The sequence below is a fragment of the Eurytemora carolleeae genome, unplaced genomic scaffold, assembly GCF_000591075.1.
Source record: "Eurytemora carolleeae unplaced genomic scaffold, Eaff_2.0 scaffold128, whole genome shotgun sequence".
NCBI lineage: Eukaryota > Metazoa > Arthropoda > Copepoda > Calanoida > Temoridae > Eurytemora > Eurytemora carolleeae.
In genome coordinates, this window is record NW_019396173.1 from 147913 (window position 1) to 167484 (window position 19572).

Sequence of the window (19572 nt, forward strand, 5' to 3'; positions counted from 1 at the left end):
ATTTTAACAAAACCTTTTCTCTCATTGCACCAAAACAAGCTAAAAATCTTATAAATTCTTCACATCGATTTTCGTCAACGAATCTTTTTCATAGGGTTAATGTTACATCTTAGTTTTTGTTTTCTTTCCTTCGGATAAAGCAATCTTTAATATTGAATTTTTGATCAATAGTGCACAAAATAAATGTTATGGTTTGGATCTTACATCTATTAAAACATTTGTTTACCCTGAGAGCTTTTGTATACTGTGTCTGTCCGTAGGATTTTAGGAGTGCAATGTCACGATCATCAAGAGCCTGAAAATAAAGGTTTTATTTTTCAACAAAAACAAATTTATGTTTATTAAATATTTGAATTTTTCCACCTGAGTAACTTCGTCAATGATTACACGAAAAAGATTTATTACATTTAACTTTTTGCAATAACCGTATTAGCACTATAACTGCACAACTGCACTGTACCTTAATCTCCTTTTCTTCTCCCTCCTTCTCCGTCTTTGCTTTCCTCTGATCTGCTCCGAGATAATCTTTTCCCATTTTGTCTGTGAAAACCGCAGAATTAATCACAATTTAGAAATTAATTTATTATGTAGGACAGGGTAACCAAGGATTAAAGGACAGCGACAGGACGAAAAGGAAAACGAAGGAAATATATTTAAAAAATAAGGAACGAGGTCCTACTGAAAAGCCGACGATGTGTCAAGAAATTAGTTTAGGAAAGGACTAATTGTCCATAAATTCTAGTTCTTGATCACTGATATGGGAACCCTCTAGTCTCGTCTCAGCGGAACAGTCTCCGTCTTGATTCCATCCTAAACAATTTATGATATTTTAAATGACATAAATATCTTTTTTTGAGGGGGGGGGGCGCGAAATGATCAGTATCCTCACTTGACAAAATATGTCTATTTCGCATCAATTATTTTCAATCTTGTTCAGTGACTAATTTATATCAATTGCGAGAGGTTCGCAGTTCTCTCCTAGTCNCCCCCAACAGCACAACAAAATATTTAACATCCTCGCGAGATAACACAAAGGATATCGAAAAAAACCGCACACTTTTTCTCTCAAGGGCTTGGTTATTCAAGATCATAATCAAATTGATATCTCAATGTCTCTAGAATGTGTTAGGACTACATTATGGTTAAAAAAAATTGGATTTGGGCAATCCTGCTCTGAATGGCGGCTCTTTATCTCTTTGGAACATGAAACAAGCAATTTTGACATGCTTTAGGATATTTTATATCCTAAATTCAGTTGTGTTCCCCAAATCACCATAAAAACCATGTGGAAATAAAACATTTTTTTTAAATAAGAGGGCGGACGGGGAGTTCCAACAAAATATAAACCCATGTAAAACTCACTGAACGCGAGTAAATTATACCTTGGTGATAATATTGAAGAATATTCCGTCCCCAGTGTGGATTTCTCTCTCAGCAGCGGAGATAAATACGTCATGGATTATATTCATGGCCTAGAAAATATTAATCCGATTTCAATCTCTTCCGAAGAAAAAATCACAATAATTGTACAGGTTAAAGACTTGAAAAAATAGAAAATATTGCCATTTGAAATTTTAACGAAAATATTTAAAATCTTGTATGATTCAGTTTTCAGTTTATACCCGTAGTTAAAAAAAGATATCAAAACGAAAGAAAAAAACTCATTAAAAATATGTTACCTTCTCCATAGAAATAGGAACCTTCTCCTCTCCTGGCATATTCTTCAACCCAACCTGATTATCCAGGAGGGGTTGGAGCAGTGTACAGGCACTACCCCCGGCACGGTACATGTTCCGCTCACAGTGTCCCACAGGGTCGTAGGAGTACACACAACCCTTACCAGTCTCATCCAATCCAGCCAGGATGTTACTGATGTAGTAGGGGAAGAAGCGCTTGTGGTAGAGCATGACGGAGGTCATCTGTGCCACAGCGGGTGTGTTCATCACCTTGCTGTGGTCATGGAGGTAACTCTTCATGCGCATACTCGCAACCTGGAAAACAATTATATTTTAAAAACTCTAGACTTGCATATAAAATATTCAAGAATTGTTTTAACAAGCAAATAAATGGTTTTGGAATAAAGAAACATGCATTAAAACTAGAAGAGAAAACTATTAGGAAAACCTCCACGGATCCGGATTCTAGTGACAAGATATGAACCTAAAACTACTTTTCGCTCACAGTCAACAAACAGGTGTCAGACTGACTTATGAGATCCGCTCTTAAATAATTCTTGGCATTACAATATTACCTTGCAGAATGTGAGAATATCACACCAGCATCCAGTGGATCCCAAGACGGTTTGGTTGGACAATTTGAACAGCTTCGGCTGCTCACGGCTCAGGATAGCGTAACCCTGGCCTTCAATATTTAATCATTAAATTCTAATTCAGAGTTCAAGATTAAGAAAATTACTGTGAAATAAAATTATTTTTCTTCAAATTCAAAACCAGATTAGTATGAAATGTTTATAAATTAATATATTTACAACACTTTCTTCCGTAAATCATTAACGAAACTTAGGGACACCTCCGCCCTTTAAATACAATGCAAGGAGAGGAATTCTAAAAGAATTCGAAAATAAAATATAGAATGCGAATGGGGGGAGGGGCTGCGAGGGGGGATGCCGGAGGAGCAAAGAAAGGAAGAGGTGATATAATTCTAAATATCTAGTACCGTAAATTCATACAAATGGAATTTTGAACAATTGAGTAATAATATAATCTTAAATTATAATTGTTGTTAAACGGAAATCAAGAAATACCTGAAAGTCTTGTATCCGACGCAATGATTGCATAATCTTCTCCTGCGATGGCAACAACAGATCCTCCGTTGTCGGAGTAGGGACTGAATCTTCTCTCCGTAGGTCCACTGGAGTAGTCCCCGCACCCAGCGCTAGGGATCTTCTCAATTCCTAATGATTTCATCTGAAATATGCTTCATTATTATTTCAAGGTGAACTTAACAGCTCGAATTTGACTGAATTTTATATTAAATTAAAAAAGGAACGGTAATTTCCTAGTATACGATTTTTGGAAAAATGCCTGTGTACAGTGCACAACAAAACTTGGAAATTCTAAATAAGATTTTCGTGGAAACGGCCTGGAGAATGAACAAGAGGTATATTTCTTAAAATGAGTCGAAAAATCACAGACCAGAAGAGCTGACTGGGATCAATTGGAATCCAACTAACTAAGGTTCACAGAGATCATATTAAAAAACGAGGTCATCGTTCAAATTCTGCGTAATGACCGTTAATTATTGGAGTGCGGAGGAAAAAAGCGTCCCAAGAAGTCAAATAAGAGGTCGCGGAGCGATCATAATTTTAAAGGATATCTTCGGTCATTATTGGATAGTTAAAAAATTATTCTGGACCAGTATTACTGACTAAATCTTTGTTAATTTGAAAATCATTTCTAGAATGACATTCACAAATTTGAAGATGCGCAGCCGGTGAATCAATGCCGCGGTGTTTTCCACGGAGAAAGTTAGGGAAATCATAAAATAAAATATCTCAAAGGTTTGGTCGTCTTGGAAAACACTAATAAAAAAATTCTTTTAATTTATTTTTAATAAATAATAAGTAATTTTTGAGGTATACTCAGTTTAAAAGCGTCATTTAATGCGGAGGGGAGGGAGGAGGGAGGGAGTGAACGGCACCCACTCATCCGACCTAAAGGAAACTTACCCAATACCCATACTATCTAATATCTATAGTGTTTCCTGACCTTAGGTTTTCCTGAACAAAGTGTTTGTCGACCTGAAATTGTGTAATAGATTTACAAAGATTAGGTTAGATCAAGCTAAGTAAGTGAAGTCTGTGTAGTTGGATAGGAGTTAGACGTACTTATCCTGGGGAGTCATCAGTCCATTGTAATAAATATGTAATAACTATTGTCGATAATTAGGTCGGAAACCATTTGGGTAGGACTCCTCTGGATCAGTTTTCATACAGGTTCACCCACAAAGGATGAGACTGTAAAGACGACCGGAGGCTCTGAAAATATGACAATCACAAGGTAAAAGGAAGTCTTTTAAAATCGTGAATTACTGAATGAGTTTTGTATTATTAAATCTTATTCTTATGTACTTTACCAATGTTTACATTTTTGCTGGTGCAAAATTGATAATATTTGTATTATTGTATACATGTTAATTAGCTATAGCTGGCTTAACGGATATGGACCGAATTGGCTGACATTTTTTGAGGGAACCCATGAAACCTTGCGGTAACAAAGGCCAAAAAAATTGATTTTATCTCTTAAAAATTTTAATTTTTTTTCAATTCCACAGTCAATGCTAGCCGGGCATTTCAACCATTGTTACCAATAACATCATTATTATCCTTTTTCACAAAATCTTCATTCGTTTACACCATCAATATTTTTTTCCTCTTCTCAGATTATGTATTTCTATAATCTTCTTTTTAGGTTTTTTATATCTTTAAGTTACTTTTTAATGTGCATATTTTTTCCTAGATGATGGGTGCAACATTATTAATAAGAATATTATCAGTTAGTTGTTATTAAACTGTTTGAAAACAAACAACAGATTAGATTTTCATGAGTTTGTGTACAAAATGCTAATTCATGAAAGATAAGTTGTCGAACTAGTTAGTTCAGCTGAAGATGTGGTTTCAGCAACTATTATACTTCACTTTCTGTATCCATGCAATACAGACAGATACAGTTAGACTAGGTAGGATACTATATACTATCTGTATCCTATCCATAAAATTCAGAGGAAATAGGATACTATATACTATCTGTATCCATACAATACAGACAGGTGCATTTAGACTAGGTAGGATACTATATACTATCTGTATCCATACAATACAGACAGATGCATTTAGACTAGGTAGGATACTATATACTATCTGTATCCATAAAATTCAGACAGAAACAGTTAGACTAGGTAGGATACTACATACTATTTGTATCCATACATTACAGACAGAAGCATTTAGACTAGGTAGGATGAAATATACTATCTGTATCCTAACCGTAAAATACAAACAGATAAAGTTAGACTAGGTAGGATACTGTATACTATCTGTATACATACAATACAAACAGATACAGTTAGACTAGGTAAGATACTATATACTATCTGTATCCATACAATACAGACAGAAGCATTTAGACTAGGTATGATACTATATACTATCTGTATCCATACAATACAAACAGATGCATTTAGACTAGGTTAGATACTATATACTATTGTTGACACAAATAAAAGAACAAAAGGGATATTCAGTAACTTTATTGAATAATAGCATGAAATGAGAAATAAAAGCAAAGTTTAAAAATATTGACCCTTAATTAGGAGTATCTAAACGGTTGAAAATGAAATAACATTGATTATTAGTGTTGAAAGGAATGGAACAGTTGGAGCTTCATGTTGGTGGAGCAGATCAACAGGAACTGGCAAGAGAGGATTGATAACACCTGGCTTATCCAACCTAGTAGGCGGAGATCGCGGTTTTATCATGATGCGATTGAGCGATTATGTTGTCTCTTGATTACATGATAAACTGGGAACCCTTAGGATAGCTCGACTGCTGCTAGCTGAGTATCTGCGCCATCATCATAAAGGAGTTAGTAGTTCCTGATCGGAGGTGTTCACATCTCGACGTTCTAAAGCTAACTGACTCTGTTCTCCACAAGTAGAGGCGGTAAAGGGGGGGGGGAACATGAGGAGACACATTTGGAGCGGATATAGTATTATGTATTGTGAATCTTGCGTGGTCAACTTCGCTACACAGTAGTAATCGTCTTCGTGTTTTCTTGAATTTGTTACAACTATCTGTATCCTAACCGTAAAATACAAACAGATAAAGTTAGACTAGGTAGGATACTGTATACTATCTGTATATATACAATACAAACAGATACAGTTAGACTAGGTAGGATACTATATACTATTTGTATCCATACAATACAGACAGAAGCATTTAGACTAGGTATGATACTATATACTATCTGTATCCTATCCGTAAAATACAGACAAATACAGTTAGACTAGGTAGGATACTGTATACTATCTGTATCCATACTATACAGACAGATGCATTTAGACTAGGTGGGATACTATATATATATCTGTATCCTATCCGTAAAATGCAGACAGATACAGCTAAGTTAGGATGATGTTGTGAATGGGTGGGGTCGTTTTCAAACATGAGTGTGCAAATATTTACCGAATTAAACAGAAATTTTCATTTACAAATTATATAAATACTTAAATGGATTTTATAAAAAGTTTGATAAGTAATGAATAATGATAAACAAATACACTAAATGACCAAAGTCTTAAATAGATGATATTTCAGCATTGATGTTTTTCTTACAAGAAATTCCAGTTGAAAGCATATTTTTTACTTTTTCTTTTCTTTTATAGGTTTACTATGAAAATTTAAAACAACCCTTTGTGTTTAAGGTACACAGCTAGGCAGCATCCTTGGTCGTCGTACTGATTCAAACTCTTCAAGCTATTTGGCCTTTCAAAGCATACCTTATGCTTTGCCACCGTTGGGGAAGAGACGGTTTAAACCTCCAACATTAGCAAGGTGAACTAAAATACTCAATACAAGGAATCCATGCACAATAACACAAAACAAATGTCAAATAGTAAAAAGCTAATTTGATTCTTAAATTTCTACCATGTTAATAATGTTATGAGATTTTGTTTTTAAGATTTTTTTAAATTTTGGCTTTTAGTGGCTTTATCTGTGAGCATCATCTCTTTGTACTGTATAAAAAAAAAAAAGTTTGCGGATTTCATAATAGTTTTTTGCGCATCTTTAAAATTTTACAAAAAAAACTTTTTAACACAAATTATTAAAATTTTGATCATTCCCTGGGGCGGTGTGAGGTCCCACACAAAATTTGGACCCGATCGGTTCAGCCTTTTTGACGTTTACTGGATACAAACAAACAGACACCCCGACAAGCTAAATTTACATAAAGATGGTACCTTTGACAAACTCATGAAAAGAAAAACTTATGCAAGATAAGATCTGTTTTTTACTCTTTCAATACACTTTAAGAGAAATTCACAAATATGAGGGTTCACTTATTTTTTCTTTGCCGGGTCGATACTCTGCCATCATGTTAACTTTTCCATAGTTTACCATTCACAAGTTTTCCTGACAAATTAATTAACAAAAACTCCTAATGTTGAATAGAAAGTGGGAAAAGAACCAGCACAATGGATTAGTAGATCCTCCAATGTGTCCCCAGCTACTAGATGAACAGGTTGTTGGAGATGAAGACTGTTTGGTGTTAAATATCTTTACTCCAGCTCAAGCTTTTAGGTCTGCATGTCTTTTGTAAAACATCTTCATCCTTTGAGATTTTGAAGTTTATAAAAAATAGGAATATATTTTTGGATTTCATAATATATTATAATTGTGTGAATAATTATTACTACTAGCTTAACTTTTTTGTATCTTGGTTTAAGCAATAAGCATGCAGAAACAATTTTAAGTTATGAATCACTGAAGGAACTTGATCAAGATGTTCCAGGTAAATCTTTAACCAGAGAAGGAAATATTTTGAGAAGAGCATCGATAATCTTTAACATTTGATATTGAATGCCAATTTGGGCACTTTTGAATTTGCAGATCCATTTTTGATCCTTTGATTAATCATTCTAATTATCCATGTAGATTTTGACCAACAAAGGATATCAAGAGTAATAAAACTAGACTGTATAGGACTGAATAAGATGGAGATCAATGCTTTAACTGAAGATTCAGAACACAAAGTTCTTACTTTAAATAGATTTTATAAAAGAAACAAAATTAACTGTTAGTGTTGTAAATCAAGGGAATTAGCATTAATCTACATCTTATGCATGCCTATGGATTAATTAAATTTCTCTTCGATATCCCATGTATATTGTATAGGCCTAACAGGCATACCGTGCAGAAATAACTTTCATAGAGAGATCAAACATAGATCCATAAATTTAAAATTTCCCTCATTGGATGTCAAGATCAATTGTTCAAGATTACCAATATCTACAAAAAAGTTCTGACCTCATTACGATTATGTAAGCTAAACAAAATTAACTTTTCTTTACATAACTAGATGGAATAGACTTTAATCTGAAGAAAGTAGATGATCCAAAGCCTGTTATGGTGTTTGTTCATGGAGGAGCATTTGTAAAAGGTTCATCTTCACCATCGAAGTTAGGACCTGACTTCTTGATTGAAAAGGATGTTATTCTTGTCACATTAAACTACAGGTATAGGGAGGTTTCGTATAAAAAAGTAGAGATTTATTTTTTAAGTTTTCAAAAAAAGAACATTATTGTCTTAGAATTGGAGTCCTAGGATTTTTCACACTGCTGAATGAAACAGCTCTAGGAAATTTAGGACTCCGGGATATTATAGTCGCATTGGATTGGATTCAGGAAAACATTGGAGACTATGGAGGAGATCAAAATAGAGTTACAATCTTTGGACAAAGTGCTGGGAGCATGGCAATAAGTGCTCTCATTACCATGGAACAAGCTAAGTTCCAGAGAGCTATTTTACAATCAGGAACACTGGTCAGACCTATATTTGACAATTTGGAAAAAACTAATAGAACTCAGACAAATTTGGACTATGCAGCTCATGTGGGATGTTCTGATTCTATCTTAGAATGTCTACAATCAAAATCAATCGAAGATCTTGTATCCCAAACATTCTTCAAACCAGCGCACATGCTCTGGGAGCCTATTATTGATTCCAAGTTAAAAAATCCTTTATTTCCTCAGGACCCTCTTTCAGCACTTTTTTCAGGAAAGGGTAAAAATGTTGATGTGATCTTTGGTTCAAATAACGGAGATGGAATTGCTTATCTTGGAGATAACTTGCTTGTAAACTCTGACTCTTATGAAAAGCTTCAAAGAAATTTCATCAAAGAAGGTCCTGCGCTGTTCTTTAAGGTTGAAAATGCAAGTAAGGCTGATATTGTATTAGCTGAACGCTTGAGATACTTTTATGGAGGGGAATCTGTCTTGAACAACTCACTAGATAAAACTATGGTAGACTTGATGACAGATAACATGTACCAATCTGGGGGTAAAGCCATGCTGGAATTATTACAATTTGGACAGACAGAAAATATTTACCAGTACAGTTTTCAATATGTTGGATCAAAAACAAATTCTATGAATTGGTTTAACATAGATAGACCAGAGTTAGGAGCCTGTCATGGTGATGAACTTTTTTATATCTTTTCACAAGAGGAGAACAACCTTCTGACTGACACAGATAAGGCTATAAGCAGAGAAATAGTTACATACTGGACAAACTTTGCCAAGTCAGGAAACCCCAATGGTCCAGGGAGTGTACTGTGGACTCCGGTGTCCAGAGAAACTCAAAAATATCTTAAGGTTGCCGGAGAAATTGAAATGGAACTTACTGAAGATGATGTCAGTAGAGCTAACTTCTGGAGAACTGTATATTTCAAACCACAAGTTGAAACAACAACTGCAGGAAGCATTCAGGGATCATATTTAACATCAGTGAAGGGTAAATGTATCAAGTCATATCAAGGTATACCTTACGCAGAACCACCAGTTGGACATCTCCGGTTTTTAGACCCAGTTTTAAAGAACTCATGGACTGAAATTTTAGACGCAACAAAGTTGGGAAAGAAGTGCATGCAAGCAAACTTAAAATTTTATACACAAGAGGAAATGAGTGAGGATTGTTTATTTTTAAACATATATTCTCCATGTAGAACAACACAAGAAAAATTTCCCGTTATGGTTTACATTCATGGAGGAGGCCTGGCAAGTGGAAGTGGAGGAACTCATTTTTATGGTCCTGAATTCCTTGTAGATGAAAATGTTATATTGGTAGCAATCAATTATCGCCTAAATGTGTTTGGATTTATGAGTTTCGAAAGGCAAACTTTGCCTGGCAATCAAGGATTTAAAGATCAACGAGTAGCCCTCAACTGGATTCAAAACCATATAGAAAGCTTTGGTGGAGACAAAAATCAAGTCACACTCTTTGGACAAAGTGGTGGTTCACTAAGGCATGCAAACTACTGATAAATTTGAAAAGTTATTTTATTGTTTTAGAACTGGGCTAATCTAATAGTAAGATGTAGTGGAACTAGGTACAGCAGTTCAAGTAAATTTCCAGTGATACCAAAATTGATTTGAATGAGAGAGTTAGTAAAATTGATCTTAGCAGAAGTACCTGGTTTGACTATTTCTTTTTTCATTTATAAATTTCTACTTTGGATCAATAATTATCAACAAGAAAGGAGAATGGCGCCTTTAAAATTATCAAGCATGTATCTGTAGCGTTCTTAGTCATTTATCTAGTATATATTCAGAGGGACTTTTTAAAAAAGCCATTGCACAATCCTCTGCACCAGGAAATCTTAGAGATACTTTTTTTTTCAAAATCATTTAACTATTATTTATTTAGATTATAAATTTTTTCAACAACACTATTATTAACATTATTGTTATTATTATTATTACTATTTATCTGATTTTAATTCATTGCTCCCAGCCGGGGAAATGATGCATAGTAAATGCAATCTATAAAGTCAAACAAGTCTGGAGCCAGTCCAAGTGTATTGAACTCCGAGTATGTGTGCAACCTTAAATATAGAACAGCGAAGAACAGATAAGGCTGAGCTGGCCATGGGGTGCAGTAAACCCAGGTATGGGCAGCCTGACAACAAACTCCAGAAAGAATGAAACCATTTCTTATCTAGAGAAATAGGGGAGTTAGGGATTAATATGATGCTGGAGAAAGGAGGAACAGCATTATCTCCCGGCAGAGAAAGCAATATTGTATGGCTATCTTTTGCCCCAATATGAAGTCAGTCAGCACAAAGTATCTGAAGAGAAGAGTCAAATGGAAATATATTTTCCCCTAAGCGAATGTAATGTGTAATTAGATCAACTTTAGTTGGTCCAACACTAATTGTTTGTATAATCATAATGTAAATATATTGTGTGTATGCAACCATGCTCTTTTTCCCAACTCATTCTTAGCTTTTTAATTCTGAGTTCTTTTCAAGTCTATATTATGATTATTATTATCCTTATTATTGTCATTATCATTGTTATTATTATCATTATCATCAAGATTTGACATTACTTTGAAAATTATACTAGTAACTTTCATGAATATACTCTGCATATAAGATCTTTCCTGCAATTATAAATTTCTAATGGATTGAATGATCAGGAGATTTAAGACCTGTAAACAAGAATGCAGAGCCTGGAGTGTTGAGACAAACAGTATTGTCTCTTGCAGCTAAACTTAATTGCAATAGAAAGACAGACAAAGCCACTTTACAATGTCTTCAAGAAATTGATGCAGAAAAAATCATGGAAGCTTCTTTATCTGACCCTCATTACAAATTTACTCCTTCAGAAGACTATCTGTACTCTCAAAATCCCTTTTTCTATGTTTCTGTTGAGGATGCCTTTAATTCAGGAGTGACTTTAAAGGTTCCACTAATGGCTGGATTTTTAAAAGATGAAGGAATTATGAACTTTGCAAATATAATGCAAAATGATGAACTACTTGACAACCTTAACCAGGACTGGGATGTGTATGGAACACAGTTGATATTTAAAAAATGTTGTGAATTCACAAATGAAGAAATTTATAGAAGTCGTGAGGTGAGGTTAGTAGTATTTGAAAAATTTAACAACCTGAAATAATTCTATCTTTTTAGAAAATATTACTTTGGTGAACAATCTATATCGGAGGAAACGTCTCAATCTTTGATCAATATGTTTTCTGATCTGATCATCTGGGTTGGTATGCAAAGAGCAATTGATCTGTACTCCAAGAATTCTCCTGTTTATGAATACTTCATAACATACGAAGGATCATATTCATATTCTGAACTAGTTGGCATAGAAGATCAAGGAGTCTGTCATTTGGACGATCTTCTTTACCTCTTCAACCCTCATCTTGACCTTGTTGAATTCCCTACTTTAAGAACAGACTCTGACAAGGCTATCAGGGATACCATGGTTAAGATGTGGACCAACTTTGCAAAAAAAGATGTACCAGTACCCCCTGAAGGAGATTTAGATTTTAATTGGAGTCTATATCAAGATTCTCATCAATATCTTGAAATAATGCTCAAGCCAGGTATACCTTGTCCTTTTTCTTTTTGGTGTGATCTTTTATTCATTTTTCTGTCTAGAAATGGACTTCAGCGATAGTGTGAAAGAGAGACTGAATTTCTGGAAATCTACCTTTCCTCTTGCACCTAGAGTAAAAACTCAATTTGGAACAATGATTGGAATTTGGGAAAGAAGTGAACATGATCATCTGTATAAAGCTTTTAAAGGAATTAGATATGGAAGACAAACAAGAAGATTTCAGGAAGCTGAACCTGTTGAGGATTTTGAAATTTTCTTCCATGCAGATAAAGAAGGAAACATATGCCCTCAATTGGAAGGCCCTTACCAGGTTCCAGGGGAAATGAATGAAGACTGTCTTTTTCTCAATGTCTTTACACCTAGTGAAGGAGAAAACCTCTCTGTGATGGTTTGGATACATGGAGGAGCTTATACCAGGGGATCTGGTGGAGATTATTTCTATGGTCCTCAGTTTTTCATTGATAAAAATATCATTTTGGTGACATTGAATTACAGACTGGGAGCTTTTGGATTTCTAAGCTTTGAATCAGAGTCAAGTCCAGGAAATATGGGATTAAGAGATCAAAACTTGGCTTTGAAATGGGTTAAAAACAATATCAATAGTTTTGGAGGTAATCCAGAATCAATAACACTGTTTGGAGAATCAGCAGGAAGTTTCAGTGTCATGTATCAAGTCCTGTCACCATTTTCAAATGGGTTGTTCAACAGAGCAATTGCCCAGAGTGGGGCTCCTTTTGGTTCCCTCATTTCAGGTAGCCGTCCTGGTAAACCACAAAAAATAGCTTTTGCACTCGCAAAAGCACTTAATTGTAATACTGGCACTGAGGGGGCAATGTTGACATGTCTGGAAAATAAATCAACACAGGAAATTTTGGAAGCTAAATATATTTGTGTTGAGGATGGTATTTGTTCCGTTAATCCATGGGATGCTGTAGTGGACCGAGACTCTAAAGACCCCTTTCTTCCGGATACTCCAGAGAACCTTCTAAAAGCAGGGACCACATTTAATGAATTTGAACTATGTCACTCAACAACCTACCACCGTAGAGTTTATGTCCACCGTGGAGTTTACATCCACTGTGGAGTTTACATCTTGAATCACTGATTGAAGATATATGGTTGAACCATCTCTAGACCTAGTTCAACTTCATTAAATCTGGTTCCAGGTCTGTTTAACCAAGTACAAATGATTCTTGGGGTAACATCAGAAGAGGGAATATACAGTGCAGCTTCTTTTATCAGAAATGAGTCATCATATGATCTCATCAATAATGATTGGGACTACTTTGGACCCCTTTACATCTTTGACACCTCTGAAGCCACAGATACTGAGATTGAAGTTGCCCATGCTATCAAGAATTTCTACCTGAAAGGAAATCTTTCCTCCATAGAAAATATACATGACATTATAGATATGTTCTCTGATATTTTCTTCTGGGCAGGGGCACACAGGTAAAATTATCTGATTAATAGAGAAACTTAAAACTTATGTATGTTTTTATCTAGGTTTACTCATTATGCAAGCAGCATTACAGATATTTACTCTTACCTGTTGACATATAAGTCAAAGAATAGCTTTGCTGACCTAGTCCTAGGGGTTGATTCTGAAACTTACGGACTTAAAGTTTGCCATGCAGATGATCTATATCACATTTTTAAGGTACCTGAAACTTTGACTACATACATTTTTTATGTAAACATATAAACAATTATTTACAAATATTTGTATTCTTAGAACCATGTGTTTCAACTGACCTTCACAGAAGATGATTTAATTGTCCGAAACAATATGCTTGACTGGTGGACTAATTTTGCTAAAAGTGGCGAACCATCCTTAAATGGGGAATGGAAAACTTTTTCAGCCAGGTAAAAAAATTCAAATCAGTTTGTCTAGTGATCAACATCAATATATATATGGAATAAAGCAAATTCTTCTAAATTAATAATTATCTAATAAATACTTTTTATAATTTTAGTAATCCTGGATATTTTGAAATCAAGTCTGATCAGTCTGGAATGGCATATTCTGACAGGTTCGCATATTTACAGCTACAATAATAGGAAAAAGAAAATTTGTCATTTAAACTTGATGTTATTCATTATAGAGAGTAAAAAACTAAATAGTATGATAATGAAAGACTAACTAACACATTCTTTAAGGTACAAACAAAGAATGGATTTCTGGATGGAAATAATTGAGCAGACCAAGACATAGATGGAGTTTAAGTATTCATTGAATTGGAAAGAAGAGATAGAAGTTTTAATCACACATCTGTTTCCTTTTAAACCTTAAATGTTCCACAACTAATATCTAAAACATGTATTAATTAAAACTCAACTTCAGAATTAATTTAGAATTTAAAAAAAAATAAAGATATGCAGATTATTTTCTTCATCAGCTTTTGACTTAGTTTTTTAAAACAAATGTAAAGTTGTGTAGCAAAAGTTTTTAAAATATTTAATAAACAGTAAAAACAGATATGTTTTTCATACATGTCAATTGCGCTTAATTAGAATTTAGTATTTTTTTAATGAATTTTTTTATTATTTGATTTACAACAATTTTTACAAATTGTATGGCCTCCTAACTATTTTCTAAACATAAAGGTTATACAATTTTATTGTATGAACTGTTTTACCTTTCAATAAACAAACATCATATAGTCATGATGTTATCTCTTATTTGTTATCTTCAGAATAGTAAATTTTTGAATTTTACACATAGTTCCTATATACTATGGTGTGTAAAGTGTTTGCATTTATTTTGCTTTCTTTGGCTGGGTCATGTGCTTCACAAGAAAGTTTAGGTATTTTCTAATCTATAAAAACTTATATCACCAAAAAAACAGAGATTAATTAAAAAAAAAAAATATTTAAAACATTTAAAAAAGGCACAAAATGCTTGTGAATTTATTTAAAAATTAGGTTTGATAAAAATTTGATAAATATTGCACAATATAAATATTGTAAGTGCAAAATACTTACTGTACTGTGAAGTGAAATCCTTTTAAATAAATACTGTATAATGTATATCACAGGGCATTATTCAGATAGATTGTTTCAGTAATTCATAACCTGATGCTCACTCAGCTCTTGCTGCATTGATTGGCCCCTATCCAGCTTTGCAATACTGGAAATACCTTTAAAGCTTTTCCCATCAATGGGAATTTTATTCTTCCTGAAATAAATTCCAACTTAGTTTAAAATGGTATCCTTTAAAACTAAATTTGTCTCTGCTTCAACCTCCAGAATTTGTCTTGAAAATGTGATGTTTATCCATAATAGATCAAATAATTTAAGTTTGAAATATAAATGGTTTACACCATCATAGTTACTTACATAGATAGAGTATTAGAAAATTTGAGTTTGAGGCAAAGACAAAATTCCTTTTTTGCTTAAAACTGTATCTCTGTTTTTTATTTATGTTGCAGTACTTGTGTTGGTCGTTCGCCTAGCCCTTCATATGTTGATTCACACTAGACTTGTGATGTCATTTATTAACTTTTACAATAATTTCCATCCTATGATGATGGTTATTTCTGATGGGGACTCATCCTTAATTCAATTGAATGATGATTTACCATTTATAATTATTATCATTATCAGATAAATCTTTGCTACTTGACCCATCTGTCAACACCTCTTTTGGAACAGTGATTGGAGCATGGGATGTAACAGAGTCTGGATTACCTTTTAAAACTTTTCGAGGATTACAATACGGAAAAGTTGTTAAAAGATTTTACGAAGCTGAACCGTATGAATATCATGATTCTCTAATCTACGCAAACCAGGAGGGTCCGATTTGTCCCCAAATAAATCAATATGGTGAGAATATGTCGGAAGATTGTCTATATCTGAATGTTTACACTCCTGAGCAGGGGGACAAACTTTCAGTTATGGTTTGGATCCATGGGGGAGCCTTGCAGAGTGGGTCTGGAAATAACTTACTGTACGGTCCACAGTTTATCCTGGATAAAGATGTTATCTTGGTCACAATCAATTATAGACTGGGAGCCTTTGGTTTTTTAAGCTTGGAGACAAATGCTGTTCCTGGAAATTTTGGATTTAAAGATCAAATTCTAGCTTTAAAGTGGGTCAAAGAAAATATTAAAAGTTTTGGTGGAAACTCTGAAGATATTACAATATTTGGAGAGTCTGCTGGAAGCTTCAGTGTGATGTATCAAGTAGTGTCTCCCCTAGCAAATGGTTTGTTTAACAAGGCTATTGCTGAAAGTGGAGCTCCCTTTAATTTCTATATTGCTGGTAGTAGACCAAACAAACCACACCAGACAGCAGTGGCACTTGGACACTCCCTTGGTTGTAGTTCTCAGACAGATGATATCCTTCTAGCTTGCCTGGACACTAAATCAGTGGAAGAGATATTGAATGCTATCTATCTCTGTGTTGATGAAAATATTTGCACATTTAATCCATGGGATGCCATCATTGATGATTTTGCAGATAATCCATTTTTGCCTGATTCACCGGAAAACCTAGTCAAGAAAGGACAGTATTCAAAGGTGCCAATGCTGGTAGGCGTTGTCGGAGAAGAAGGAATTTATAGTGCAGCAAGATATATTACAAACGAAACCTCATTTGATATCATAAATAACTATTGGGATTACTATGGACCAATTTATATATTTGATACTTCAGACCCTACGCCTGAAGAAGTTGATCTGTCTAATGTTATCAAATATTTTTACTTGCAAGACAATCCTGCTTCAATGGACAATATTCATGACGTCATTGACATGTTTTCTGACAATCTTTTCTGGTCAGGAGCACATAGGTAATATAATTGAGTATGTGCTTGGCATAGTTTGGTTTGTATTTTCTTAACATTGAAGATTTTTGGCTTTGAAATTTTCCATTTAAATCTGTACAGCTATCAATATTCAAAAGTTTTACTCCTCCGAGCATTTATTATTATTTTGAAGCAAATAATGGGTTAATAGAAATGTATTTCAAGTGACCCTTCATTTATAAAGTGGCATGTATGATTCACAATGGTACCTGTAAAAGCTTTTTCTGATTAAGAACATGTTTATTATTTTGAAGACTGATTATTTTCAATTGTGGTTTCTCTACAAAACTGACTTGAGCATTTCTGTTAAAAGAAACCCATATAGGAATTAGCAGAATCAAACTCTTTTCAAAACTAAAGAACGACATAATCTTACACATTATTAATCAGATCTGGTTGCAAGGTTACCGTTGTAAATGGTGACTTGAAATTACGACGACAGTATCTTAAAGTATTTAATGTTGTTCTCATGATCATGCATTTTAAGGTTTTCCAGTTTAGCGAGCAACAATTCAAATATCTTCACATACCTTCTCACATACAAATCTAAGAACAGTTTTGCTGATTATGCTCTAGGAGTGGATTCTGAAAAGTATGGTTTGGGTCCGTGTCATGCAGATGATCTTTATCATCTTTTCAAGGTATAAATATATGTTTAACAAAAGAACAGATTATTCTATACCTTTGCAATCTGACGTTATCAACTTTTGGTCTAGAATTAATATCAGATGTTTACAGCACCAGTTGTAGTTGGTTCGTTTATTGGGTGTTTATTGTTTACATTTTCTTCAGGGTCAAAATTTAGCATAGTGTGGAGAGCAAATCTATTTATGTATATTTTAAACCCTTGTTATTCTTACAATATTGACTCTGGTATAAGTTATATGTAAATAACGACCCAAAAACGATCCAAAAAATGATGCAAAAAGTAACTATGGTTTTCTGATCATTTTTGCACGTTCATTTTTTTAGATTAAAGATATTTTAAGTTTATTTTTATAGATTAAAGACATTTTAATTATAAAAAAGCGAACTTTAGCGTAATAAAGTTTGAAAATCTTTGAAGTTTTATTAAGTTTTTTTTTGCTTCTTAAAACGATAAAAAACGATCAACAACACTAGTTGAAGATATATGAGGAGTAGAAGATCTGAGGCGAGTAATCAGTTCATTTTTATTCTCCTGAATTCTAACCAATTTACCCAGGTTAACTTTGCTGACTATACTTTCACATCTGATGATCTGAGAGTGAGGGAAGAATTTTTGACTTGGTGGACTGATTTTGCAAAAACAGGCACACCCACTACAGATGGATCGTGGAGGCAGTTCAATGTAAAGTAAGCCAAAAGAAAGAGAACACTCTTTAATATATCTTTGAATCTTCACTGGATTCATTTCGTAATGTTTTTGGCAAAGGTTTATAAAGTGCAATTATTATATTTTTCTTTAATTATCTAGATTCTTTAATTCAAAGTTGAAATATAATTTTCCATTTTTAATATCTATCACTAAAAACTCGCTTTTTCAGTGCCCCAGCCTATATGGATATTAAACCAGCGCCTGAAATGGCCTACTCTGACAGGTAAATCGTAATATTCAAGATCTTATTAAAACTTGAGGTCTGACACAGGTGCGATTGTAAAGTCTGTGAGAGAGAGGGTACATTAAACTCCCTTGAAAGAGATGATTGGCTTGGTGTACCGTCCCGTTTAGCCATATACAGTAGGCCACTTCGTCAGACGAGTATCTTAATCGTAGGATTAACCTACGATTAATAAATCCTAGGTTTATCATACGTTTTAGACTTGTCGCACGATTACGGAGTACTGTGTGCATGAAGTACACAACTTACACTAGTTGCCTTCAAGTCGTCTCGGTACCTCAACCGTACATAAATACATTAGAGTAATTTGATATACAAATAAACATTTAGTTAAAAATGATTTTCTGAAGCAAATGTGTTTTATTTTAAATGTTTTGAAATTGAAAGTTTTTATAATTCCAGGTTTAAGGAGAGAATGGACTTCTGGACGGAAATTTTAGACAACAAAAAATAATCTAAAAAAATATAGATAATAAAATATAAAGAACATAGAAAAGTTAAAAATTTTGTTTTTTTTAAATTTTTATTTTACACCATAACCTAACATTTAGAGTTTGAGGCAAAACTTGTCTCCTTTAAAAGAAGCCGCGGGTTAACATTATGATGGAGACCAATTGCTTCCTTTTTTCTTTAGAAAAACTTGGACCAAAGCTTTGATAAGAATTATTTAGTAAAACCTACGAACCAAAATATGAAAAACTTGAAATGAAAATAATTTAGTTGTTTTTAAAAAAACTTGTTAAATATCAAATAACCATTGATATGACACATAAAGAGAAAAAAAGAAATAACTTGAAAACTATTAGAACTGATCTGCCAACAACGTACATTGTTGATTCTTATTCCCTTCTCTTGGTTTTCCTTCCTAAATGACTCGGAAATATAAGAAATTACACAAACGAGGTCGCCGGTATTTCTTCAAATAAAACTTATCTACTTTTTATTATGACATTTATTATGAATTATTAAAAACATTTTAATATGTCACAAAGCAAATAGAGCCTGATATCA

General features: G+C 33.7%; 4 protein-coding genes across 4 annotated transcripts in view; 1 reads left to right on the forward strand and 3 right to left on the reverse strand.

Moving 5' to 3' along the window:
• Positions 1-555, reverse strand: part of LOC111697157 (26S proteasome regulatory subunit 7) — a 7459-nt gene extending 6904 nt beyond the window's left edge. The window contains exons 1-2 of the mRNA XM_023467060.1: positions 461-555; positions 227-295 (exon numbers count right to left, since the gene is read on the reverse strand). Of these exons, the coding sequence (XP_023322828.1) occupies positions 227-295; positions 461-535 (144 nt within the window). The 5' untranslated portion in view covers positions 536-555. The remainder of the gene's footprint in view (positions 1-226; positions 296-460) is intronic.
• Positions 1-2104, reverse strand: part of LOC111697153 (26S proteasome non-ATPase regulatory subunit 1) — a 19824-nt gene extending 17720 nt beyond the window's left edge. Inside the window, exon 1 of the mRNA XM_023467054.1 lies at positions 2100-2104. The gene's annotated coding sequence lies outside the window, so the exon portion shown is untranslated. The remainder of the gene's footprint in view (positions 1-2099) is intronic.
• On the reverse strand, positions 540-15799 carry LOC111697160 (proteasome subunit beta type-1). Its single transcript, XM_023467063.1, has 6 exons — positions 15794-15799; positions 2765-2927; positions 2252-2361; positions 1680-1991; positions 1383-1472; positions 540-810 (listed from the first exon to the last, which is right to left on the reverse strand). Exons 2-6 carry the CDS (start codon positions 2925-2927, stop codon positions 769-771), a joined length of 717 nt encoding a protein of 238 aa, XP_023322831.1. The 5' UTR covers positions 15794-15799; the 3' UTR covers positions 540-768.
• LOC111697170 (uncharacterized) lies at positions 4559-19057 on the forward strand. The gene is made up of 21 exons (XM_023467073.1): positions 4559-4698; positions 6445-6574; positions 7193-7321; positions 7495-7532; positions 8100-8256; positions 8331-10043; positions 10318-10391; positions 11219-11663; positions 11715-12139; positions 12195-13148; positions 13320-13605; positions 13660-13813; positions 13889-14019; positions 14130-14186; positions 14314-14365; positions 14879-14960; positions 15760-16945; positions 17448-17601; positions 18165-18295; positions 18487-18540; positions 18964-19057. The coding sequence occupies exons 1-21, from the start codon at positions 4629-4631 to the stop codon at positions 19013-19015; spliced, it is 6474 nt and encodes a 2157-aa protein (XP_023322841.1). The 5' UTR covers positions 4559-4628; the 3' UTR covers positions 19016-19057.
• The last annotated feature ends 515 nt before the right edge of the window (positions 19058-19572 follow it).